We start from the raw sequence: 27,246 nt of genomic DNA, 5'->3' as shown, positions 1-27,246 counted from the left end.
ACTTCCTTGTTCCAGCCAAGGACCGTTCGAAAAATCCGGCCAGAAGTTTCTTTTGAGAAGTTCTAGGCTGAGTTTCCCCCCGTCTCCCGTGCACAAAAGTTTTGCTTCCAGCCACAGGTCAGGAGGTAGTTTGGGGCCAGAAAAAGAAAAAGGGGGAAAAAAAATCTGTGCGTAAAAATGAGACCGGAAATAGATTTGAATATGTTGGCCGGGGGGGGGGGCATGCAAGTGTGTGAGGAACAGACGGTGCACCTGCAGAAAGCAGGCTCACCGAGGGGAATTCCTCCCCCCCTCCCAGGAGGCTTCAGCACAAGGCTCCTGCCCCCTGCACCGCTCGCACTCAAGGCAGGCGCGCGTCTGCTCGAACCCATCACCAGCTTCTAAAAAGCGAAAACAACTTATGTTTTTTCTTTTTCCTGGCCAAAGCCACGAACCCAAGCGAGCCTCTTTCCCCCTCGGCTGGCTCCTGTGGCTTCTCTAGGGGAAACACACACACACACACACGCATATTGGTTGAGTTTGTGTAGTGGATGCGAAAGGCGAGCCCGGGAAGATTCAGTTCTTATTTTTTCTGTCCCCAAACCAGATTTTCCCCACTGTCTTGCCAGTGGATCTGCAGGGAGATTATTCCACCCTCTGGTCAGGAGGCTGTGGGGGTGTGTGTGTCAGTGGCCCTGCTGTGCCCCAATCCTGCCAGTTGCCCGAACATCTGCACAAATCCTTCTCAAATGCCTCATTTGGCCACTAGGTGGCAAGAGGGCCTTGGACAATCTTCTGACTACCAAGATGCTTGATGTGCACCAGATCAATCAATCAATTGGAGTAGAGCTGGAAGGGACCTTGGAGGTCTTCTAGTCCAGTGTTTTTCAACCACTGTGCCGCGGCACACTAGTGTGCCGTGACATAGTGTAAGGTGTGCCGTGGGAAAAACATATATAGTCAATATAGGCACAGAGTTAATTTTTTTTAACATTTTCTAATGGTGGTGTGCCTCGTGATTTTTTTCATGAAAAAAGTGTGCCTTTGCACAAAAAAGGTTGAAAAACACTGTTCTAGTCCAACCCCCTGCTCAAGCAGGACACTCTACACCACTTCAGACAGGTGGTTGCTGAGTCTTCTCTTAAAAACCTCCAGTGATGGAGCCTTCACAACTTCTGGAGGCCAGTCGTTCCACTGGTTAATTGTCCTTGCTGATAGGAAGCGTCTCCTTCATTCCAGATTGCCCCCTCTCCTTGTTTAGTTTCCATCTGTTGTTTCTGGTCTTGCCTTCTGGAGCGTTCTGGTGCACACAGAGTTAGAGTTTTTTAGAGTTAGAGTTTATTCAATTTGTAGGCCGCCCTATTCCCCCGAAGGGACTCAGGGCGGCTGAACAAAAGCCAAGGGAGGGGAAATTACAAAAAGTGAGACAAAAACAATCAGACAATATGGACAATTTAAAAGCACAACAGACACAGCACATTCGAGTAGGGGGTGGGGGGACTCAACCCCAGGCTTGCTGGGACAGCCAGGTCTTCACGGCCATCCGGAAGGCCCGAAGGGTGGAGAGGGTCCGAATCTCCAGGGGGAGATCGTTCCAAAGGGCTGGAGCAGCCACAGAGAAGGCCCTCCTCTGAGTAATCGCCAGCCGACATTGGCCGGCAGATGGAATACGGAGGAGGCCTAATCTGTGGGATCGAATGGGTCTGTGGGAGGTCATCGGCAGAAGGCAGTCTCTCAAGTACCCAGGTCCAATACAGCAGTGTTTCTCAACCTTGGCGACTTTAAGTCCTGTGGACTTCAACTCCCAGAATCCCCCAGCCAGCAGAGCTGGCTGGGGAATTCTGGGAGTTGAAGTCCACAGGACTTCAAGTCGCCAAGGTTGAAAAACACTGCAATACAGGATACAAGACGCTAAAAGCCCCCATCTGTCACTCCCTTGACAGAACAGGAGTGGGTCCAGAGAGACGGACAGAGAGAGAGAGAGAGAGAGAGAGACAGACAGACAGACACAGAGAGATAATGTTTCCTGGCTGACCTCATTTTAAAGTCTACAGGATGTGGATGAAGCAAACGGCCCCTGATTTCTCCCTGGGGCATCCACAGCTTTGCTCTGTCACCAGCCTTTTAAATGGGTTTGGGTTGGGTTATTGAGCGCAAAGGCAGGCTGCCTAGGCAGATGTGCGTGGGGCACACCCAGTCCCTTGGGTCTCCTTGTGCACAGCTGGGGGAGGGGAGCTGCGTCTGGGTTGCTCTGGCCTTTTGTTCTCTCCTGGCTGGGGAGCATGGGGCGCAGGGTTCTGGGTGGATGCGAAAGGTGAAGGCGCTTTGCCAGGCCACACCGGGCTGGCGTCCCTTAGCATCCCGTGGGTACCCCCTTGGCCTCCCGTTTGGCAAATGCCAGGACCACGAGGGATGCAGCTCAGAATAAATTTTCTTGATCAGAATAAATTTTCTTGATCTCCGTTAAGCGAAGAGCCGAGGTGGCGCAGTGGTTAGGGTGCAGTACTGCAGGCCACTTCAGCTGACTGTTATCTGCAGTTCAGCGGTTCTAATCTCACCGGCTCAGGGTTGACTCAGCCTTCCATCCTTCCGAGGTGGGTGAAATGAGGACCCAGACACTGGGGGCGATATGCTGACTCTGTAAGCCGCTTAGAGAGGGCTGAAAACCCTATGAAGCGGTATATAAGTCTAACTGCTATTGCTATTGCTATTAAGCCTTTTAGCTCCCTCTGAGCAGGCTGGTGAGTTTCCTGGTTCTTCCCCTGCCTGGAGAAATGAGATTCCCAGGCTGGCGGTGCTCATCTCACCCTTAAGCCGGTGGCTGAATCAACCCCTGGCCTGGGCTCCCGAGAGGCTCCCTTTTTAACGGTGGCTGGTTACTTATTTGAGAATATATCTGCAAACTGCCCCCTCCCACTGCATTCTGGGCAGCGCAGGGCAGGCACAGCATCGTCAAAATACCCAGTTGACTGACGCCAAGTGCTGGCTGATGCCCATCAAGCTTAGCATGCTGTGGAAAGGCACCCACTGTTCTTTTCTCCTCCCTTCTCGCCCGTCTCGTGTGAAGGCAGCTGGTGGGTGGGTGGCAGGATCTGCAGCCTGGCGTTCCAGTTCCAAAGGAAAACCAGGAACAAACCAGGGAATGGAGCGCCAAGGATCTGCGCGAGAGGCGGAGAAAAGGATCCACGGGCATATTTTTACTTCGCACGGGCTTTTACTGGCTCTGTGGAAGCCCTTCTTTGGCCCTGGACAACGGCCCTGCGAGGCAGGCTGAGCTGAAAGAGGGTTGACTGTCTCAAAGTCTGCAGGGCGTTGCGTGGCTAAGAGTTAACCAGAATCTCCATCAGTCCAAGATCTTAACCAAAGCACCCACGGGTCTCTCTCTTTCCCCCCAAAACTATTTATTACTTCTCTTTAGGTATTTAGGATTGATATTATCTTTTTTGGACTGGTGAGTGACAGCTCCAGCAACAGCCCCACCCTTGGGACAGGCAGGGCCAAGATTCCAGTTCTGAAGGCTGCTTTTCTTCATTTCCCACCGATGCCTTGCAGAGTTGTCAAAAGCTTCCTGGCTGAAGCCATCCTCTGTAGTCATGCTATTTTTTAAAAAAATTATTTTTCACGGCTTCCTTTCCTTTTCCTGATCTCTGGTGGAAACAGCCTGTTTGGCTGAGCACCGTCAGAGAAACGTGACCCCAACGGTGTGAAGAGATGTAGAAATAGGGGAGAGGAAGTGGGAGAATTGAATTGAATTTATTACATTTCTATGCCACCCTTTTCCCCAAAGGGGACTCAGGGCGGCTCACAATCCAAGTCAAGGGAAGGGGGTACAGATAAGGAATAAAAAAGACGAACAGAACAACACACAATTTAAAAGCACACAACAATCATACCATTCGAGGGCGGGGGGGCGGGGGGGAAAGCTCTTTAGCCCCAGGCCTGTCGGAACAGCCAGGTTTTAAGGGCTTTGCGGAAGGCCTGGAGGGTGGTGAGGGTTCGGATCTCCATCTCGTTCCAGAGGGTCGGAGCAGCCACAGAGAAGGCCCTCCTCCGGGTAGTCGCCAGTCGGCATTGGCCGGCGGATGGGATTCGGAGGAGGCCTAATCTGTGGGATCTAATCGGTCTATTGGAGGTGATTGGCAGAGGAGAGGGGAGAGGGGAACAAGGCACCCACAGCCTCCCCCCCCTCCTTCCGAGATCCCTTGGGAAGTTCTGGGCTGCTGCACATGGCCACGTCCTGCAGGGGAGAGCATCGGAACCTGATGCTTCACCTGGCAAATGTGTTTCAGCGTACAGCTCCCCTCCCAACCGGCTCTTCCTGCATGAACACTGGCAGACTTCCAGGAGATCCATGTGGGATCTGACACCCCCCCCCCTTGAAAATATGCGTGGGCCAGGAAGCAGAGGCAGAAGGGGTGATTAGCTGGTGTGCCAGCCCTTCATTAAAATGCTCCAGGCTCCCTTGGGGTGCAGGGAGGGGGGAAATCCTCAGGAAGGGGGAGCCCCAGAGGGGGTGGGGTGAGGGGCGGGTTGGTTATTCATCTGTTCCAAAGCTCCTTTGGGATCCCCTGTGGATAATTGTTGGGGAGTAGGGGTGGATCCCTTTTTGGAAAGAAGGCAGACTCGATCCAGCAGGATTCCAGAAGGTCACTGTCTTCTGAAGGGCTGCCTCTGAGGATCAGCCACTTTCCTGAAACCTCATGGACTTCAACTCCCACGATTCCCCGGCCAGCTTGGGGATTCTGGGAATTCAAATCCACCCATGCATTGCTGGCTGGGGAATTCTGGGAGTTGAAGTCCGCACATCTTAAAATAGCCACAGTGGAGACATGTTGCCTCTGAGCACGAGGGAAATCAGCGAGGGTGGTGGTTCAGCGGATCACCCTTGAAGAGGGAACGCCTGGATCCGAATCGATCCATGGAGACCTTCCTGTCTGGGATTGGCATTTCCAGAAGACGGGCGGAAGGTCCGGCTGCATCTGGGCCAGCAGAGGGGCTCTTGAAGCCCCCAGAGCCCTGGCATCGGCCCAAGGAGCTCACAATCACAGTTGGCACCAGGGCTAGAAGCACCCAACAGCGTGCAAAATATAAAGAACAAGCCAATCTCCTGGGGATTTGTCTTCTCTTCAAAGGGAGAAGAGATCTTTGCCTCCTGAGCTTCCCAAAGTAATCATCTAATGCAGAAGAGAGGCCTTCCCTCCTCCTCCTCCTCCTCCTCCTCCTCCTCCTCCTCCTCCTCCTCCTCCTCCTCCTCCTCCTCCTCCTCCTCCATTAACCACTGGTTCCTCCAGGTGTTGGGAGGAAGAGGCAGCAGCTGGGCATTTTCATCAAATAGCAGAAGAATGCAGCAGGGTGCCAATTAGAATAAATTATTACTTGCCTGTCTTGCTTGGCATGGAAATACCCAACCAAACCAAGCATTCTCGCTCTCTATTTCTCTCTCTCTATTTTCCCCCCCCCCTCTCTCTCTCTCTCTCTCTATCTATCTATCTATCTATCTATCTATCTATCTATCTATGTGCGTGTGTGTGTGTGTGTGTGTGTGTGTTTTTTATTTGTGCTGATAAATAAATAAAGGGAGACTAGTATAGATCTATTTCAAGCTATTTAGCTCTCAACAGCTAGCCATACCCTTACTGGGATTTGAACCTGGGCTATATTACATATTAGGCAGATGTCTTAGCCATTAGGCCACAGGCTCTGATCCGTTATCAGCCAAGCCAGGGTGAAAGGTATCTATTAGATTTTACAACCCCCGGTATGCACTAAAATCTAATAGATACCTTTCACCCTGGCTTGGCTGATAACGGATCAGAGCCTGTGGTTGTAAAATCTAATATATCTCTATCTCTATCTCTATCTATCTCTATTTATCTATCTATCATCTATCTATCTATCTATCATCTATCTATCTATCTATCTATCTATCTATCTATCTATCTATCTATCTATCTATCTATCTATCTATCTATCTATATTTCTCTCTCTCAAGATTTCCCCCTCCTCATCCTGCTACATGCACAGGAAGTCCTTAGAAACTTAGAAAATAAGAGCCAAGGTGGCGCAGTGGTTAAAAGCAGCACTGCAGGCTACTGCTAGATCAGCAGGTCAGCGGTTCAAATCTCACCGGCTCAGGGTTGACTCAGCCTTCCATCCTTCCGAGGTGGGTAAAATGAGGACCCAGATTGTTGGGGGCAATATGCTGACTCTCTGTAAACCGCTTAGAGAGGCCTGAAAGGCCTATGAAGCGGTATATAAGTCTACTGCTATTGCTATTGCTATTGCTATTAAACCCACCATTTTTTTTTTGCTTCTCCATTTTCAAACTTCCGGCATAGCTGTGTGTTTGGTCCTATTGTGCCAACGGCTGGCCTAAAAAGAGGGCTTCCTTGGGATTAGGGCAATGGGCACATGGAAAATTAAGACTCCAGTTTGCAAATGAACCTTTCCTTACGTCTATTTCGACCCTAATCTGGGCATCTGGGTCTGCCATGCTCCATTTCTGCATTTTTTTGCAGTTCTGACACAATCCTTTGTTCTTCCATTGATCTCTTTAATGACTCTGAAAGCTGGGGGAGGGGGCTCTGCGTGTGTCTGTGTGTGTGTGTTCATTTCCCAGCCAGACCTTCTAACACAGAACCCCACTGAGATTTGGAGGCTGAACTGCACAAAAGCCACAGCCAGGCAGCCACCTCCTAAGATTCTGAGGATGCAAAGACGGAGGGAGAAAATGTGACCTGCCAGAGGTTGGGCTGCATTTGCTAAGAAACAAATGCAATAAAGGACATTTATTTTTGATGTTGCCACCATCGCTGGCCCCTTGTGAATGTGCGCATAGGTCTGGCTTGGCAGAGGTGCAAATGTAACACCTGTGGATAAAACTGGACGTCCAACACTTACATCTGGGTGGGAAGTTGCCGTTTGCTCCCCATCCAAGGGCTCCTGCAGGTGAGGAGATGGGTCGGCTTTGGGGGAACGATGCTTTTGAGACGGGCTTTCCCTTGGGAAAAGAGCAGAGCCCAAGTGCCACTCATGGGATCCCACTTCAGAATCCCACCCACCAAGGAAGGTGCTCCCGTGGGAGACCTTTCGGGCAGGGAAACCAGCAATTCCAGGCAGGCCTTGAAGGTTGGTCCATCAGCCTGTGGGGCTCCTTTGGGGGGGGAGCGGGTGTGTGGGGGGGGAGAGATGCATTCGTTTAGTTTATTGTCACTGCACCTCGTCCAATGAAATTAAACGTCATCTTCAGTGTACATTGCAACTATAACAATAACAAAACACAAACACATCCTTCGCATGCTATATAATTGAAGTCGAAAGCCCCATATTGCATTCTCTTGGACGTGCAACTCTTAGTGGGCTGCATTTTCACCCTCTTGGCTTCCTTTCAACCGACCCTGTGGGGAGATTCTCCGGACCGGGCATTGGGGGGGGGCGCGGAATTCTGCGAGTGGAAATCTCCAAGCTTGAGAAACCCCCTCGTGGAAAAGAGGCTTCGAGTCTCAGCGCATCCCTGGGCAGCGTTTGCAACCCTATTGATCTCCTGCGAGCGTTTAATGAGGGCAACCCATGCCGGGTGGTGGTGGGGAGGAGAGCTGCATCCCTGCATCCACGCACGCAGGGAGAATCCCCCTCCCGCCGCCCCCCGGCTGCACGCTCTCCGCGGTGCTGCTCTGCATGCCAGCCAGCTGCGACGGCGCACGCGCGGACTCCGGGGGGCTCCTCGGCAGCCAGGGCGCCTGCGCGAGAGGCGGTGGTGGTGGTGGGGGGGAGAGCGCCTCTCCGGCTGCGCGCACGCCCTCACGTGGGCACGCCGGGCGGGCGGGAGCGAGCGCGCCCCCTCCCCTTCCTCTCCCTCCCCCCCTGCCCTCCCCTCCCTCGGCGGGGCCGCCATGTTGGATGGCGCGTGTGGGCGGCGGGTGTCGAAGGCGGCGGCGGCGGCCGCCGGAGCCCGGAGCCCAGCAACGCCCGCCGGCAGCAGGTGGGGGACGACGGCGAGCGGAGCGCCCAGGGGTCGGGGGAGGCCCAGGGGCTTCCCCGGAGGCTCTTTAGGGGGAGGGTCGCTCAAGGGGGGGCTCCCCGAGACGCAGCCCCCCCTGTTTGGAGGGAGCCCCCCCCCACGAACCTGCCCTGCCCCGAAGGGTTGGGGGAAGGCGGGCGGAGGGAGAGGGGGTTCCTCTTGGCGCCCCCACCCCACCCATTGGAAGAGGGGGGGGGTCTCTGGGTGGGGAGGGGGCGCCCCCCATGGAGGGAAGGGGCGACCTTTTGTGAGTGGGTGGGGGTCTTATTCCGTGTTCCTTTGGGGGCGAAGGGGAAGAAAGGAGGGTTTTTTTTGAAGGGTGGGGGTCCTGGTTGCCAGCAAAAGGGCGGGGGGCGCAATGAGGTCAACGCTGCCTTGGCTGGAGTCTGTGACCCCCCCTCCTTTCCCCTCCCCCTTTTACCCCCTTCCCCTTTGGGTAAAAGGTGCTCCCTGCACAACAAAGACCTCTCCCCCCCTTTTTGGAATGGTTGTGCATGGAGGGGGGGGGTCTAAAGGAGGGCCTGAACCTCCTTTTTTTGCAACCTTTTTTTATTGCTGTTTCCCCAAATATTCATGGCTGGGTGCAGATGAGGGACCCTTCGCCCACCTCTGCTGACGGGCGGAGGGCTTGGCAAGGGAGAGCATCTCATTGCAATCTCATTTCAATTCTGGATCTTTTGGGTAGCAAGGAAACCGGGGAGGAGAGTGGGGGGGCGTCAGCCGAGACGCTTCATGCAGCTTTTGTGCCTTTGGGTTCAAATCCCAGCCACCCTCCCCAAAGCTTCTGGCCTTTCCTCAGAATTAGGGTCAGGCGGAAAAGCTGCCACCGGATTATTCCCCCATTATTGTTGTGGGTTTTTTCGTGGGTGTGTCTTTTGCACTTGGAAGTGGAGGGAGCTTCATGTCGAAAAAGGGATCAAAGTTGTGCGGTTACCTAAAACGGAGCCACAAGGAAAGAATTTGGGGTGGGGTGGGGTGGGGGGTGCAGAAGGGGAACAAGGCCGGTGTTTGAGCTCCTGGATGTCCCAAAGGTATAAATCAAGTGGGGGTCGGGTTGAATGGAAGCCGCTCTGCACGTCTAGGAGATGTTTTGTCTTTATCTGAAAAAACACACGCAGGGCGGAGAATGGCCCTAAGGTGTGGTGTGTGGGTGACACAACCGAGATTCCTGAGAGTCTCTGCCATCTCTTTCCTCCAAATCCAGAATCAGATTTGCAATGCAGGCGGCGAAAGGCCGGAGACTTCAGACACGTTGGTGGAACGGTGAATTTGGGCAGCCTTTGGGAGCTGGGAATTGGTGCAATCGGAGTGTGTGTGTGTGTGTGTGTACCGGGGACTGTGTTTTGTGTTGGGTGGGTGTATCTTTGTGAAGGAGTCATTCCGGAAAGGATGCGTAACGCAGGTCAGATCCTAACACCCTGAATTTTCTCTGTCCTTTTTGGTTGTTTTCCTTTAGGATGAGAGCAGCAGTTATTTTAATTCATGGCAGTGAAGTCTGGAGAAAGGTGGCCTTTCTTTTGTGTCATCCAAGGTTGTTCCGGCAATCCCAGAGCAATTAGTAGCAGGGAAAATAAATTATCTCCTCCTGCCTTGTCAGTTGGAATCAAACCGAGATTCTCTGCCATCTCTTTCCTCCAAATCCAGAATCAGATTTGAAAATGGTCAGGAAGGACAGAGATCAATGATTTCCCAGCTATTTTCCTATCATTCTCTCTTGCATTGGGCACATCAGCAGATCCTAATTTCTTTCTGGATCCTTGGAAACGTTGTGGGTCCTCTGCTAAATTTTGAATTTTAAAATACTTCATTAGAACTCTCTGTAGTTTGGGAGATATTTGAATGTTGCCATATAAATGTGAGTTTTAACATTTTAATACATAAGTGATGAAATTTGGTTTGGTTCCTTGTTGTAGAGCAGCACAATTGAGAAAATGCATTTACATTTATGCAATATTAAAAAAAAAAATAGCGGCTGATTGCAATTAAGAGGTAATTTCCAGGACAGTTTTGGTGATAGATGCATTGGGTACAGTAACCTTCCTTGACTTGGTGCCTTTTAGGAGTGCTGGAACCAAGTAAAGATAAAATGGTGAGTGATTTGGTGGAGACACACCTACCTCCTTAGATAGGAAGGGTCGCCTGTTCTGGGGTTTATTTGGTTTTATTTTTTAGTCTAGTCTGCAGCACTGATATTTCTTGTGGTCTCCCATCCAAATATTAATTGGGTTCTTTGTGAAGTAACCATCCTCTGCTACCAAATGTGATGTTCCCGTGGGTCGTCCATGAGGCCAATGGTGAGAAAAGACAGGAGACAACCTTTCTCGGGATGGAGCGACCCAGATTGGGGGTCTGAGAGCCCCTTTTATTGAGATAGGACAAAGGCAGGAGGAGCATATTACAACAGTTCTTCTTTGGGCCCTGCTCAGCCTTTGGAGATTAGCTAAGAATTTCCACTGATAGTGCTGGAATTTTGCGAGCGTTTCTGGAGGTATTGTGTTGAAGAAGGCTGGTTGTAAATTGGACCGGCATGCTGGTACAGAGCTTGTGAAACCTGTAGAGTGGGGTTATGATTGGAGTTTCCTTCATTCTTCCCTCTCCCCTCCTTTTTTTCCTTAAAAGAAAATCAAGTGATTGACTCTTAACATGAAGGCTTAGGATAACTTCATTGAGAAGGAGTGCGTGCCTAGTAAGTTAGGAGTCTTGATACGTACGGACTGGCTCTACAGTCACTGAGAAATGTTCAGTTGTAAATTGAATCCATGGAAGCCTTACCTGGGAGTAAATTATACTGAAATATGTGAGGCTTGGTCAGTCAAGCATGAGATTAAATTTATGTAGCTCTCCTGAACAGCCCCACGGAGAGCGTCAAAATACTTCTGAGGGTAGGAAAGGATGATCGTGTTTAGGGATTGACTCTGCAACGCACACACTCCAGGGCTGTTGCAATGGAAATGTGTGGTGATTATTTTGTCTGGCAGTTATAGCAGCTTCTACAGTAGGTTGAAATACATTGCAAAAAAATCTCTGTGGCATTTTGCCGATATGGGTTAGCTGTATTTTATCATTGGAGAAAGGTAAACACATTGCCACATAATTGGAATAATATGTATGTATGTATGTATGTTATCATTAACAGGCTTTCTACTCAGATTGTAGCCTTTGAAGTAAAATTCCGGCAGGCCTGGGGCTGTTGACCTCTTGATTGAGGTCCAGCCCCGCTTAGATTGGGTGCATGTTGTGTTTCTTTTAATCTGCTGTGTTTTATTTGCTTTTAATCTTTTCTTAATATTTTTATTTCTGTAAGCTGCCCGGAGTCCTCCGGGATTGGGCGGCCTATAAATTTAAGAAATAGAAATAGAAAATGGGAAATATTTTTCAGTCATTTTATTTAGCGATATGTCTTCAGGTTCCTTTTTATTTGTTCTGATCGTAAGAGCCGTCTTGCAAGTAAGTTTCGTGGGGAAGAATAGTGCCCTTTGCCAGGGATCAAATAAACCACTCTAATTACACGAAACGAATTTTCAAGTCTTGACTTGTAGATAATGAGTATTTTGGTTTGTCTGCAGCTTTCTAGAGTAAAGCAACACATGTGATACTCATTTATTGGCGTAGGTACATGCTATATATTATATTTAGTTCCTAGCCAATATGGCCAAAGACCACGTTTCCTATGGGATGCAGTCGATATTATAGTGTATCACATCTGCATAACAGAACATCGGTCTGGATCTTAATCTTGGGCCTGAGAAGTTGGCATTTCTTTAAAGGGCTATAAGTCGGCCTGCGTTCTTGCTGTCAATTTCATTTTAACTTGCTGTTACTTCATTTGCCATTCAACCTATTCATCTTTTGTTTTTAATTTTTAATTCGTTGCAGCATGAATGTGATACAAGTACAAGAATTCAATTATGAGAAAGCTGTTGCCATCCACTTTGAGAGCCTGGTGGTTTTGCGAGCATCCCTGGGAGGCATGGAAAGGCTGCCTCTCAGTGACTTAAATAGGTTACCCGGGGCGACACCAGGGCTGTGGTGTGAATCCATCAAGCAAACCCCGTCCTTATTTGCCAGAGTTATTTTGGGTTCCTCTCTTGTTGAGCATAGTAAGAGGGTGGTGAACTCGGAGGCCACCTCCGAGATAGAAACCAACTATTGTGTTCGCCTAGGATGCAAGATCTCTGCTGCATGGTGAAACTATTTTCCTAGGTTTTTTGGAAGCTGGTCGGATGAAGATCAGTAGCACGTTTCCCTAAACGCAGCTTGACTTCCAGCTCTTGGCTACCCTGAACCGAAGTCTTTGCTCAGCCAAATGCCCATTAAGGTCGCAAAAAGGGAGTAGCCCAAACTTGGTTTGCTGAATCTGCTCCATAGATCAGTTTGAGAAGTTATGCTCCAAACCTGCGATGGCTTATGACAGCCGGGCTAAGGTGCAGAGAGAGGCATTGGCTTGCAAGCTTGAGCAACTAACTCCCTTTCTGGCCTTCCCAAGATATGAGACAGGCCCTGCCATGTATGTCATCTTCTCCCCCCCCCCCCCCCGTTCCTCCAAGGGACTACGAAGTTGGATCTGGGCAATAGGCATTGTTTACATTAAAATAGAGCCCTCTGCTTTCCCCAAGCATCCCCCAGTGGAGAGTGTGAACTGCTTGCAGGAAATAGGGCCATTTCTGAGGAGAGGGGATTCCAGCTCTCCTTCTGCCCAGAGCCCTGGGGCACTGCCCTTCCCTCCCTCCCTCCCTCTCTCCCTCTCTCCCTCTCCTGTTAATCCCTGCATGCTTGGGACCTTGGGAAGATGGAAGGAGTGTCAGTGGAAAAGTACAGAATTCTAAGCCGGTTCCTCACTTCTCCTGAATTTCAGGTTTTAACTCACTTGTCTTAAGCCACTGTCACTGAAATAAATGGCTGATGGAAAGTATTTTGTTTTCAAAGTTAAGTTTTTAGTAGCCAGCAAGGATTCCTGCCATGCTCAAAGGCCCCTAGAGTTTCTGTAGCTTCCCTGCGTGCTTGGGGGAGACCCTTGGAGCAAACTTAATGGCTAGTTGTTGCCTTCCTGAAGAAAAGGAGAAATGGAAAATACTTGTTTCCAAAGATCCGTCTTCGTGTTCAGACAGACACTCAAGGTTCAAAAAACAGATTCACCTTCTCCCCCACCACCCAAGATTGTGGTTCCCAGCTTCCTTGAGGGGTTTAAGAGGAGTTAAATTGCATACAGGATTGTGTGGATCTTCCTTATAATTTCTTTGGTCTTTAAAGTTATGCTGGTCTTTCGAAAGTTGTGTAAGGATCTTGACTGGTCCAGGAGGCTGGTATCCTTTTGGTCTTTATTGAGACAATCTTTGAGATTGAAAGAGTAAATAATAGCTCCTCAGGGCTATTGTGATGGATGAGGCCGAGTCAGCTCTCTGGATCTGCAATTAAAGAATGAACTGTTCTTGCATAAATGAACAAGCAAAAAATCTCTTTCACTGTTGGGCTGAAGATGCAAACCTCTTCATTTTCATCCCTGTCTCCTTGGTTCGGTTGCAGGCAGGGAGAGTGTTAAAATTAACTAATTAAGCTGAGTATATTTTATGCTAAATGAACGATGCATTTAGGGGATGAAAGTAAAAAATAAATATGTCCAATATCCTATTCCAGGGGTCTCTTTAGGGTTTTGTTTTGTGCTTTCTTGCTCGCTTGGCAATATTTGTGTCCTGAATGCTTGAACACTCTAGGGCAGTGGGTCCCAAACTTGGCAACTTTAAGACTTGTGGACTTCAACTCCCAGAATTCTCCAGCTGGAGAATTCTGGGAGTTGAAGTCCACAAGTCTTAAAGTGGCCAAGTTTGGGAACCACTGCTCTAGGGCAGGGGGTCCTCAAACCTTTGGAACAGGGGGCCGATTCACGGTCCCTCACACTGTTGGCCCCCCCCCCGGACCGGCTGGGTGGGCGTGGCTAGGTGGTCATGTGACTGGGTGGGCGTGGCCAACTTAGCAGTCCATTTTGCCTTTGTCCTTGCTGTACTTGCCCTTAACTAAGACCCCCACCTCACCCCTCCCACCCCAAAGGGAAAAAACAGCGCAGACTTTGGAAGTGTGGGCCTTCTTATTTGGGATTGCAGAGCTAAAGGTCTTTTAAGCCTGGAGGAGAATTCACAAAACTGATTGGCTTTTTGCCACACTTGTGCAGGTCCAATTTGGTGGATGTACTTTATATATGGGAAGTGTCAAATAGCAATAATAGCAATAGCAATAGCAGTAGACTTATATACCGCTTCATAGGCCTTTCAGGCCTCTCTAAGCGGTTTACAGAGTCAGCATATTGCCCCCAACAATCTGGGTCCTCATTTTACCCACCTCGGAAGGATGGAAGGCTGAGTCAACCCTGAGCCGGTGAGATTTGAACCGCTGAACTGCTGATCTAGCAGTAGCCTTATACTGCGGTTGGGTGCCGCAGTGGGTGAATCCTCCTTCAGGCCTTATACTGCGGTTGCATTTGAATTAGTGTGATTTTGAGAAAGCTAGGAGATGTGGAGACATGTCCCCCCCAGCCACCCACCCACCCACTCACTTTTAGAGTGCTACTTTAAAAGCAGCCCCTTCCCTACTCACCCACTGGCCCTGGATCACATGTCTGTGAAAAACATCTGGAAGGCTGTTTTTAAAGACTTTTGAAGGCTTAACGATTTTTAAAGACTTTTTAACGCCTTTTAAAGCACTTCTTTACAATCTGGCGGTTGCTTTTCATCCCATCACTCCATGTATTGAAGGCCCATAGCCAGTTTGAGGATGCCTACTCCAGTGTTTCTCAACCTTGGAAAACTTGAAGATGTCCGGACTTCAACTCCCAGAATTCCCCAGCCAGCGAATGCTGGCTGGGGAATTCTGGGAGTTGAAGTCCGGACATCTTCAAATTACCAAGGTTGAGAAACACTGGCCTACTCTATAGCCTTAATCGAATCAATAATGTTACAGATTACAAAGTTGCGCTTTTTAAAAAGCCAGTTAGCTACAATCCCTTTGACAAAAACAGAGTTGGCACTTCAATAAGGGTCAGCTACTTTGGAATGGTTTGCAAACACTTCCTGTTTTATTTCAATAAGGCGGAGGAGGGTTTAATATGTCCTAATGCAAGGCAGTTGAGCAAGAGATTGTCTGGAGGTTTGGTAACACAGATGTTGTGCTCGCGTTGTCCAGATTGTTCACAATAACAATTTTAGGGCAAAGGGTGCCCCAGTCTTGGCAAACTTTTAAGATTTGTGGACTTCCAACTCCCGGGGAAATGGCTGGCTGGGGAATTCTGGGGAGTTGGAAGTTCGCAGGACTTAAAATCGTCAAGGTTGGACATCCTTAATTAAGAGCCTCAGTGTGAAGCCTGCAACTCCCGAATTTCTGCTCAGCCCAGGTTTTTGGCTACGCCATCTTGAATGAAACTCAACGTGCTAACACCGGTTCCACCACAAAACCGCGGAGGACAACATCGCGCTCGACGAAAGCGTGCATTTGACGTCATCACAGTGCGACGAAAACATCGCGCTGTGATCGAAAAATGTAAAAATAAAGCTAAAACCTTCCCCTAACCCCCCCAAACCTAACCCTAAACCTAACCCTAAATCTAACCCTAAACCTAACCGTTAACGTAACGCTAAACCTAACGCTAACCCTTAACCTAACGCTAAACGTAACCCTAACGCTCTAAACCTAACCCTAACCCTTAACCTAACCCTAACCCTAAACCTAAACCTAACCCTTACCTTTATGTGAATCGGCTTGCTTTAATTTTAATTTTATTTCAATTTTTAATTTTTTTCGCCGCGCTGTGATGACGTCACATGCGCGATTTTGTCCTCCGCGGTTTTGACGGGTCACGCTAACACCTCCACTTTGTAAATACATTCAGAAGGGTCTCCGGTCATCCCACTACCACACTGACTGTGAGACTCCCAACAGCTGCCCCTTGTTCTTTCCCAGAGGAGCCGCGAGCCCAGGAAAGCCCCCCGGGCTGAGCACCTGTCCTCTCTTGGGCCTATAGTAAAGAATCTCCAGCCCCAGCCTCCCCCTCAGTCTTGGCAGGATTGAGCCCCAGCCTCCTCTTCCCTGTCCAGGCCAGAACAGCCTTCGGATCCTGGATGAGGAGCGTGGCAGCATCCCCCCCCCTCGATGATCCCAATGCATCCCCGCCCCCCCCTTGGCTCCTTTCCTCTTGGTCCAGAGGGCAGGGCTGCGTTTCCCATTGCAGATAAACGAATGGGAGTAACACCTCTTGTGACTTGCTACTATTTTCCATCAGGCTGACCCTGGAGGATGGACGGGGCAGGGATTAGTCCCAGGTGATTGCGGCCTTCCCCCCCAGGAATTCAGACCAGCTTCCAGCTGGGCTCCCATTCCCTCTGGTTGCTGCTTCAGACACCATTCCCAGTTAATATCCTTTTGTTCGTGTTTCCAATGAGGAAACTTTTTTTTCATTATTTTTTTTTTTTAATGTACGTGAATTGTTTAAAATTCACTTATTTTAAAAATGAGCAAATTGTAAATTTAGCATTGGGGAAATCTTTTCCTGTGGCGCATCCCACGTGTCATAAACCTAGTCTCAAACCTGATGGGAAAGCACTGTCTGAATTGCTATTGAGAGACCGCCTGCTGCCAATCACCTCCACCAGACCGATTAGATCCCACAGATTAGGCCTCCTCCGAATTCCATCCGCCGGCCAATGTCGACTGGCGACTACCCGGAGGAGAGCCTTCTCGGTGGCTGCTCCGACCCTCTGGAACGAGCTCCCCGTGGAGATTCGAACCCTCACCACCCTCCAGGCCTTCCGCAAAGCCCTTAAAACCTGGCTGTTCCGACAGGCCTGGGGCTAAAGAGCTCTTGCCCCCGTCTCAAATGGTATGACTGTTGTGAGTTTTTAAATTATGTATTGTTATGCTTGTTTTTTAAATTTTTGTCTGTATCCCCCTTCCCCGGTTCGAGTTGTGAGCCGCCCTGAGTCCCCTTTGGGGGAAAAGGGCATCATATAAATACAATAAACTGAACTGAACTGAACTAAGTGTCCCTACAAGAGCAAGAGAAGTATCCAGTGTGTTTTCTACTCTCTTTCCACAACAGTGTGTAAGATCTGCAGTGGTTCCCCCCCAGGAAAACTCTGGGCGTGGAAATTTGATTTTATTCTCTCTGTCTCTAATCTGGCTTTCCCCAGCCTTGCACTATCTAGATAGGTTGAATTGCATTAACTCCATTAATCTCCAGACAGTATGTTCGTGTTTTATCTATTTTACTCTTTGTTGTACTGTTAAGAGGAAGCCCACATTGGGCAATGCGGAGACATTAGCATAATTTCAGGGTTGGGATTGTTTTGAGGGCTTCTTCACATATCTACAGCTCTCTCCATTCCTTGAATAGCAACGTGTTTGTGTGTTTTAATCTCCGAAATACTTGGTTGACTTGTTGATCCTCATGAATCAGATTTCCTGTTTTTCTCCTCCTCCTCCTCCTCCTCCTCCCTTCTCAGTGATTTCTGCTGGTGGTTCAACAGAATCTCTTCTGGCTTTTGTTTCCAAAGCACCCAGTTGTGCAACGTGCCTTGAAGTACGCAACTGTCGAAAGGCACATGATGAAACCACCCTGTTGGAGAAAGGCAGGTCAGCTGATGGGGGTGGAGGACACTCCTGAGCTCCTGGGCCATGATGGCACAGGTTCCTCCGGGATCCACACTAGGTAGATAAACTTGGCCAATAATCCCTGTTTTCCCACCGCTTTCCCAGGGAAAAAATTCTCCTGAAAGCATTTCCTTTTGTAAACTAACTGTAAAGTTGCAGAGTCAATCCTGGCGTTAGGATCAGGTTCACCGATTCTTTGCTTAAGCTTTGATTCTCGAAGCCCTGTAATGATTAGAGGGTGACGCAGAAGAAGAAGAAATAAAATAAAATAAAATGCACACAAATCAGCCCACCTTCAAGTGAGACAATCCTATCAAAGTTAACTTTTCAAAGAGGGCCCCGTCGTGCCCCATCTCTTCGCCTAGGCCAGTGGTTCCCAAACTTGGCAACTTTAAGACTTGTGGACTTCAATTCCCAGAATTCTCCAGCCAGCTCTGCTGGCTGGAGAATTCTGGGAGTTGAAGTCCACATGTCTTAAAGTTGCCAAGTTTGGGAACCACTGGCCTAGGCAGCTGAACTTATTACCTGAGTGATGAAACGGCAGATGGAAACTTCAGGACAGCTATATCAGGGGTGCCCAAACTTGGGAACTTTAAGACTTGTGGATTTCAACTCTCAGAATTCTGGGAGTTGAAGTCCACAAGTCTTAAAAGTTCCCAAGTTTGGACACCCCTGAATTATATGACGAAAAGTAGTTTGTGGGCTTGAGAGCCACTGATTCCTTCCTTCCTTCCTGAAATACATTTTAGGTTCTAAATCTGATCTTGATTCTTTTCTGCTGAGCTTTTTTTATGTTTAGACAGTTGGAAGGCAAGGAAATTCCTGGGACTCTTCCAGGACTTCTTGCTGTTCCTTGATACGGTTTTTCCTTCTTTTATTTTTATTTTTTTACTAAAGGCAGGAAAGATCTGATGTGTGGTTTGCATATGGGACTTTTATGCCTAATGCCCGGTTTTGCTGCATCTGTTAACAGTCTGCGTGTGTGCTTGTGTGTGTGTGTGTGTATTTGCACGTGATAGAATGAAAGATAGGATTGAAACAAATCTTTTGATCTCCCTCTCCCCCCTTTTAACCCCCTTTTAAATGCACAGCCTCTTTGTCATATTGGTGTCTGGTGATTTGTGACTTCTAACTCACACAAAGATTTGAGCAATGGGGGCAATGAAAGCCCAGTTTCTTTGTTCACCCCACCCCCTTACATGTCACGAAAAAGAGGCCCTTTAGAATTGAAGGGCGGGGGGGGGGAGGAGAGTTGAGGCTTCCTTCCTGTATCTCCAGGAGACATTGGGGTGGGGGGTCTCTCTCTCTTTCTCCTTTTGTGCCACCGGAAATAGTTGGATTCCAGAGCTGCAGGGGGTCCCTGGGCTTCTCTTTGAAATCTGGAGGGGTTTAATTCCAAGTCAACAGATGGGGCCATGGGCCATCCGGTGCTCTCTCCCCCTCCCCCCCACCAAGTGGTATTAGACCTGGAACAAGAAACATTTCTGGCATGTTTTACATTTTCAGTAGAGGAATGCTGGAGCTTCTTCTGGCTTTCCATTCGGCTTTTTGAAAAACCTGTGGCTACTTAAATTCCTTTTATTATCCTGCAACCTAAGAACTTTCTTGTACCCTGTTTCCCTGAAAATAAGACCTCCCCGGATAATAAGCCCAGTCGGGCTTTTGAGTGCATGCACTAAAATAAGCCCTCCCCCCAAAATATTGCAACACAGCGGCAGCCATGAGGTGACCACGCTCAAAAATAATAAGACCTCCCCGAAAATAAGGCCAAGCGCTTATTTCGGGGGTCAAAAGAAAATAAGACCCGGTCTTATTTTCGGGGAAACATGGTAGTATCTATCTATCTATCTATCTATCTATCTATCTATCTATCTATCTATCTATCTATCTATCTATCTATCTATCTATCTATCTATCTATCATCTATCTATCTATCTATCTATCCATCTATCTATCTATCCATCTATCCATCTATCCATCTATCCATCTATCCATCTATCTATCTATTTATTTATTTATTTATCTTGTATGCCGCCCACTCAATTTGTTTGTTTGTTTGTTTGTTTGTCTTGTATGCCGCCCACTCCTGGAGGACTCCGGGCGGCTTACAAAAGACAAGGGAAAGGGGGGAAACGAGACAAAGACAACACATTAAAATCAAAACCAACATTCACAATTTCCGTGGAGGTAGATGCTTCTCAGCTCCCCCCAGCCTGCTGGAACAGCCAGGACTTGGTGGCTTTGCGGAAGGCCAGGAGGGTAGTAAGGGTCTGGATCTCGACAATAAATTGTGATTTACTTGCCTCACCCACAGGGTATTGAGATATGAAGCTCCTTTTCCCCTATGTTCTTAACAAGCGGGTAAGTAACTCAGGGGTGCCCAAAGCGTGGCCCCTTTTAACACTTGTGGACTTCAACCCCCAGAATTCCCCAGCCAGCCATTGAAGGTGAAGTCCGCAGCTCTTAAAAGTTGCCAAGGCTGGACACCCCTGGGGTGACTTGATTGGACTGCAGTCATGCTCAGACACGGCGCCTGGTGCTAATCATTCGTGTTTCCCTGCTCTTCGCTGTGGAGTTTTGAATGCTGCATTGTAGAACTCTGGTTGCTGCCGATAGCTTATAAGCATTTATTCCCTTCTCTCTGCATACATCTGTGAGCATCCTTCTTAATGAAAAGGAAGGCCTTTGACTTGGGAAAGTTTTGCACTTGGAAACCGCAAGTCAGAGTGAGAATTTCTGACGCCAGCGGAGGGTCCCTCCCTTCTACAAAGGAAACCAATGGAAAGTGCTAGTTGCCCCTCGAATGACCAAACCTAGATTGTGTTGGAAACGAGGGTTATGGCCATCGGGGATCCCAACTGTTGTGAGCATCCAAAGCTGCTGCTGAGATTGTGAAATGCTTTGGCCAAGGACACAACTGAAAAGACGTTTCCAAGGGCGAAGGGACCGTTTGCCGTAATGGGGTTTTGGGGAAGAATTTAGCTTCCAATCTGCACATGCTTCCCCCCCCCCCCCCTTTCAGTGCTCATAGCCTTCTGCCTGAGTCACATGCGTCTCCTCCGCTGCTGGGAAGGCCAGAAAAGGCAAAGGGTTTTTGAGGTGTGACACACTGGCAGCCTCAGACATATCAGGAGGCCTGATTGCAGATATGGCTTCGGTTGCAGGAATAAATCACAAGAGCCCCGCAGTTCTCTCTCTCTCTCTCTCTTCCCCCCTCTGCCTGCTATCCATCTCTCTTATCACAGTGTTTCTCAACCTTGGCTACTTGAAGATGTCTGGACTTCAACTCCCAGAATTCCCCAGCCAGCGAATGCTGGCTGGGGAATTCTGGGAGTTGAAGTCCAGACATCTTCAAGTGGCCAAGGTTGAGAAACACTGTCCTAGACACTGAATTGTTTATACGCGAATGCTAGCTGGGGAATTCTGGGAGTTGAAGTCCGGACATCTTCAAGTTGCCAAGGTTGAGAAACACTGCTCTATCATCTCTCCATCCTTCAAGGTCTCTCCCTCTCCCTCTCTCTGGCACATCCACTTGCATCCTGGTATTTTCACCAAGCAGCTGCCGCATAAAGTTTAATTTTGATTCGTGCTGCAGTTGCAACTCCAGGGCCCCCCCGTGGAGCCCCCCCCCCCGGTTTCTGCTGACTTCGCACAATTTCCTGGGTGATTCATCAGTAAAGTAATAATCCTCTTTAAAGAAGGCTAATTCCCTGCTAATGTAATGCTTTGCTTTTAATGAAAGCAATTTGTCACGTCCTTCCTTTCTATATTTACCCAGTGATCTGTCTTATCTTTTCTGCCTCGCCCAATAAAGACCACTTGACAGGCGTCCTGCAGCAGGAGAGGAGGAGGAGAGGATAGGAAGCCCCTCGCCCCAGCCGGCAGCTGCTGCCCTCACATAGGCCTCTGCCTGCCAGGGTTCCCTAAAATGGCTTCCCTGGGGGGGTGGGGGGGTCCTGTGATTTGGGGAAGCAGCCAGGGGGTGTTAGGCAGAGCAGCAGATGGAGAGGAAACGACTTCATCAGAAGTTGCTTCCAGCCGGTGGCGCCATCTTGTCTGTGGCCACAGTTCAGTTCTGCTCCCAGTCCTTCATCTGGTGATCCGAGCTGTTTGCAGATGTTTTATCTGCCCTGGCGAAGAGGTCCTGAATCTCCCCTGCTTGCATGTGGCTGTCGATGGGGCTTGGAGTCTTTCTCCAGGGCCAGTCGGGGGGTGATTTAGCGAGCTCAGGGGGGCCCCCGCTCCTTCTGTCCGGTCAGGAAGGCATCTCGCAGCTGGATCGGGCCGTGGCTCCGAAGGCAATAGCAATAGCAGTAGACTTATATACCGCTTCATAGGGCTTTCAGCCCTCTCTAAGCGGTTTACAGAGAGTCAGCATATCGCCCCCAACAACAATCCGGGTCCTCATTTTACCCACCTCGGAAGGATGGAAGGCTGAGTCAACCCTGAGCCGGTGGGATTTGAACCGCTGAACTGCTGATCTAGCAGTAGCTTGCAGTGCTGCATTTAACCACTGCGCCACCTTGGCACCCTTGTTGAGAGTCTCATCTCGTCTTCGGTACACCCACGTTACACCTATCCTCCGCGAGCTGCACTGGTTACCGATCAGTCTCCGGATACGCTTCAAGGTGCTAGTCGTAACTTATAAAGCCCTTCATGGTATTGGACCTGGGTACTTGAGAGACCGCCTGCTGCCAATCACCTCCCACAGACCCGTCAGATCTCACAGGGTTGGCCTCCTCCGGGTTCCATCTACCAGCCAATGCCACCTGGCTATTACCCGGGGGAGGGCCTTCTCTGTGGCAGCTCCGGCCCTCTGGAACGAACTCCCCGCAGGGATTCGCACCCTCACCTCTCTCCAGGCCTTCCGAAAAAGCCGTCAAAACCTGGCTTTGCCGGCAGGCCTGGGGGTGATGAGTTCCCTCCCCTCTCGACTTGTATGGTTGTGCGATTGTTGTCTACTTTTATTATTTGTATTTTGTCTTTTATGTTCCCCCTTTTTTTCCCCCTTGAATTGTTCACCGCCCTGAGTCCTCCCGGAGAAGGGCGGCATACAAATAATACAATACAATACAATACAGCCATTGCTACGGTGACTAATGGGATTTCCCCTCCTTTTTTAGGTCCAGCTCCCCAGTCCCTTTCGTACCTCTGAGGCGGAGAGGAAATGACTTTATCGGACGTGGCTGCTCCCAGTCGGGTGTCCTTGCTCTGCCTTCCTGCCCGAGGGACCCCCGGAGGGGGAGACGCTGCGGCGGCCCATCCCTGAGGACTTTCGGGAGGAATCTGCCTTGACGGAGATAAAAATGACAACCTCGTCGATCAGGCGGCAAGTGAAGAACATTGTGAACAATTATTCGGAGGCCGAGATCAAAGTCCGGGAAGCCACCTCCAATGACCCCTGGGGACCCTCCAGCTCCCTCATGACCGAAATCGCGGACCTGACCTACAACGTGGTGGCCTTCTCCGAAATCATGAGCATGATCTGGAAGCGGCTGAACGACCACGGCAAGAACTGGAGGCACGTTTACAAGGCCTTGACCCTCCTGGATTACCTGATCAAGACCGGGTCGGAGCGCGTGGCTCAGCAGTGCAAGGAGAACATCTTCGCCATCCAGACCTTGAAAGATTTCCAGTACATCGACCGGGACGGGAAGGACCAGGGTATCAACGTGCGCGAGAAGTCCAAGCAGCTGGTCTCCCTCCTGAAGGACGACGAGAGGCTCAAGGCGGAGAGGGCCCAGGCCTTAAAGACCAAAGAACGCATGGCTCAGGTGGCCACCGGAGTGGGCAGCAACCAGATCTCCTTCGGCAGAGGCTCCAGCCAGCCCAATCTCTCCACCAGCTACTCCGAGCAGGAGTACGGCAAATCCGGAGGCTCCCCGGCTTCCTACCATGGGTGTAAGTGTGCAGGTGGTGGGCCCTGGGCTTCTTCCACGCTCCGGGGCCTCCTGGGGTTTGCGGGTGGAGGAATAGAAATGTGGGCCTTTGAACCCAGCTGCCCAGGGGCCCGGGTGCTCGGCTGGGGCTTCTCCGTAACAGGATGGCAGCCCTGAAGTTGGACCGGAGACCCTTCTCCCCTCCCTCCCTCCCTGCAGGTGCTCCATCCCACTTGGTTTTAATTTCGAGTCCTATTCCCTCCTAGAGGATTTTGTGGCATCTTTAAAGATTGAGAAATGTTGTTGCAGCTGAAAGGTTCCTTGGACTATTCATAATACTTTCCTAAAGTAATTTCTGTGAATCTGTGAGACGTGTGGTTGCCACTCCGAGGTGCCGAGGTGGCGCAGTGGTTAGGGTGCAGTACTGAAGGCCACTTCAGCTGACTGTTATCTGCAGTTCGGCGGTTCTAATCTCACCGGCTCAAGGTTGACTCAGCCTTCCATCCTTCCGAGGTGGGTGAAATGAGGACCCAGACTGTGGGGGCAATATATGCTGACTCTGTAAACCGCTTAGAGAGGGCTGAAAGCCCTATGAAGCGGTATATAAGTCTAACTGCTATTGCTATTGCTACTCCCCCCCCCCACGTCAGGCAGTGTTTCTCAGACACTCGTAGTGGGGGGCACTGGGGTTCCCCAGAAGGCCCAGGCAGCTGAAATATCTTCTGGGAAGGGTCTTCATTTCTGGCCTGAAGGGCTTGCCCAGAGTTGACCTGTGTGAATTTTGGTTTTTGACTTCCTTCCACTTTGGGAATCGGAAGGTTTCTGGAAGCGGCCAAGGAGGCAGGTCTCGGGGGTGTCAAAATTGGATCTACTCGGTGCCATCTTGCGCAAACATCTGAGTTAATGATCAGGCGCTTTGTAGCAGGATAACAAAGGATCCCTTCATGGGTTACAAGGAAACCGTTTAGGCTGGATCGCTGGGGGAACGGGGCTCCCTCCGCAACGCTGGGACGCTTCGGAAATTTAAGAAATGGTTGCCCAGTGATTGACTAGCCTCCTAATGACATCAGGGATTTCAATGTGGCGTGGGAGGCGGAAGATGGGTCACTTCACTTTACAGGCAGGGTTTTATAAAACGGAGGCTTCCCCGGGGAAGTCAGCGCATCTTTAATCTGAAACGCTGCTGTGATTTTATATCCCTGAGAAATTTTGCCTCGGAGACAACTTACCGTCAGCTGAAGGTGGAAACTTAAGGGAGGTGAGTTCCCCTAACCAGATTGACTCAGGCCGGCCACGCTGAATCCTGAGGGGTTTGCACACACTCCTCGGTGTGCGTGGAGTCGCCGTTATCTAGTCTTCCCGGTCTGGGTGCAGGGAAGGATTAACATGTCACTTCGCTTGACAAACAGATGTTTCATGGGCCCAAGCAGGCCTGGGAAGCTTCCCGGGACTGTCCTGTCCTTAACCGTATTAGGAGAGGGAGATGGTGGCTTTGAGCCAATATTCCCTTATGCATAATATTTCCTTGGATTGTCTCGCTTCACTTACAGGAGATGCCTGGGAGTGAACCCCGGGGGTCTCTCTCTACACCAGTGTTTCTCAACCTTGGTGACTTTAAGTCCTGTGGACTTCAACTCCCAGAATCCCCCAGCCAGCGCAGCTGCGCTGGCTGGGGGATTCTGGGAGTTGAAGTCCACAGGACTTAAAGTCACCAAGGTTGAGAAACACTGCTCTACACTCAGCCTGTCCTTTTCCAGGGAATAATGGCAGACCGCAGGGTGCACGTCAGCATAGCAAACCATTCCCGGCCATAAAAGCCTCTCGTGCTGTTGCGAATGCGAATTGCTAGTGGCCCTTGATGGGGGCTTCCTGCCTGCCTCCTTTGCTGCCATAGAGGGACAGCGGCTCTGTGTTTAGGGTGAGGCCAGTTCAGGGTCTGCCTTCGGGGGGAGTCTTGAAAGAGTCTGGCCTCGGGGGTCTCGCCTAATCACAGCCCCTTGGCACCCGCCCTGACGGTCAGATTGCTCTCCGTGGGCAGCCTGTTAAGTGGGGGACCTCACCCTGGTCGTCCTTCTGCCTTTTGGGGAGAGTTCAAGTGAGAGTGGACAGCCACCTTTCCAACCCTCTCTTCCCACCCCCAAACATCTGCGGCTGTAAACCTCATGTTTACTTTTCCTCAGCTGGATTCTAGTCCTCTCCGTCTTCACAATTCTGGCTTGTCTGTTTTTTAATCAGAGGAGGGTTATTTTGAGTTCCAACCTGTCTGCCTGGGGACCTTCCCATTAAGAGGTAGATGGGAGGGACGTCAGCACCTTGGTGGTGGAAGGGCAGCTGGCGCTGGGAGGGCGGCTGAGGGGGAGACGAGGAGGAGGGTTCAGCCGCTCAGAAGGAGCCAAGATTGTTGCCCGTTTCTCCCCCCCCCTTGCAGCTACATCACCGCGAGTGTCTTCAGAACTGGAGCAGGCCCGGCCTCAGACCAGCGGGGAAGAGGAGCTCCAGTTGCAGCTGGCTTTGGCCATGAGCAGAGAAGTGGCAGAACAGGTTGGTCTCTTCCCAGAGCAACAGCATCACCTGCTACACTTTTGGGTTGATCTTCTCTCTTCCCCCAGAAAGGTGAAACGAGGAAAAAGGGCTGGGAAAATGAGCACAGGTAGGAACCTGTCGAACTGCAGCTCTCCGCTCCCTCCCCCTTCTAGGTTTGGATGCTTGGATTAGCTCTCTCTGTGTGTGTGTGTGTGTTTGTGTGTGTGTAGAGGTTCTGCAACCCTGCAGGGGCGCCCTGTCGGTGCCGCCCCAATTTCCCTATTAACTGAAAACCTGCCTCCCAGCTTGGCTGTCATGGTTAGGCTAGGAGCTGACGATCCGTGGCGGCCGCCTTTGACAGCTGTTACGAGTTACGCGTGATCAAAGGAAAGCTGCAGCCTTTTTTTTTTGTGAATGGATGTGAATCAGCCCCTTGGACGCTCTGGAGCTATCAGTCAAATCCCGAAGCAAAACCTTTGCAGGTCTACGATCAGGTCTCAACAGGGCCGGTTTCCAAAACCTTGATGAGTATGGAAAATCCGGAATCTCCCAGGCAGCCTCTGCAGACGAGGCGAAGCAGGAGTGCAAAAATGGGCAATTTAGCATCTTTGATGTTGGTACCCACTACATCCGGGCTCTCTATACTTGTCAACGTTTTAAGACGTGCGGACTTCAACTCCCAGGGAGTCGAAATTTGCAAGTCTTAAATTTAATGAGTCTGGAGACTCCTATGCAGCCGTAGATCAGTGGTTCCCAAACTTGGCAACTTTAAGACTTGTGGACTTCAACTCCCAGAGTTCTCCAGCCAGAAGAGCTAGCTGGAGAATTCTGGGAGTTGAAGTCCACAAGTCTTAAAAGTTGCCAAGTTTGGGAACCACTGCCGTAGATGAAGAAGCAACGGAGCCGTTATCTCTTCTGCAATCTGGCTGGAAGTGTTGGCTCTAGTCCTGACCAGGAAACTCAGGAAAACAACACGAGGAAAGTGTCAGCAGAGCCCTTCGATGCCACGGACCGAGGGAAGGGCCCGGAGGAGTCCCCGCGCGTGGCTTGTGGCTTTCTCTGAGCCGTTGCGGGACCCTCTTTTAAACCTCACCCCCCCGTCCTCCATTCTGCAGGAAGAGCGCCTGCGCCGGGGCGACGATTTGAGGTTACAGATGGCGTTGGAAGAAAGTCGCAGAGATACCGTCAAATTTCCCAAAAAGAAGGAGGTAG

At 50.2% G+C, this 27,246-nt stretch overlaps 1 protein-coding gene across 1 annotated transcript in view; it reads left to right on the top strand.

The window, feature by feature from the left end:
* Window positions 1–7,846: 7,846 nt before the first annotated feature.
* The window catches only part of EPN2 (epsin 2), a 29,032-nt gene continuing 9,632 nt past the window's right edge, over window positions 7,847–27,246 (top strand). The window contains exons 1-4 of the mRNA XM_087701754.1: window positions 7,847–7,960; window positions 22,756–23,533; window positions 25,940–26,052; window positions 27,150–27,242. Coding sequence (XP_087557880.1) covers window positions 22,939–23,533; window positions 25,940–26,052; window positions 27,150–27,242 — 801 coding nt within the window. The 5' untranslated portion in view covers window positions 7,847–7,960; window positions 22,756–22,938. The remainder of the gene's footprint in view (window positions 7,961–22,755; window positions 23,534–25,939; window positions 26,053–27,149; window positions 27,243–27,246) is intronic.

This window comes from Thamnophis sirtalis, unplaced genomic scaffold, assembly GCF_051295495.1.
Source record: "Thamnophis sirtalis isolate CommonGarterSnake01/CBP01778 unplaced genomic scaffold, rThaSir2_p1.2 scaffold_14, whole genome shotgun sequence".
Lineage (NCBI taxonomy): Eukaryota > Metazoa > Chordata > Lepidosauria > Squamata > Natricidae > Thamnophis > Thamnophis sirtalis.
Note: the sequence above shows the minus strand (reverse complement) of the source record. Positions and strands in the feature narration are given on the sequence as shown.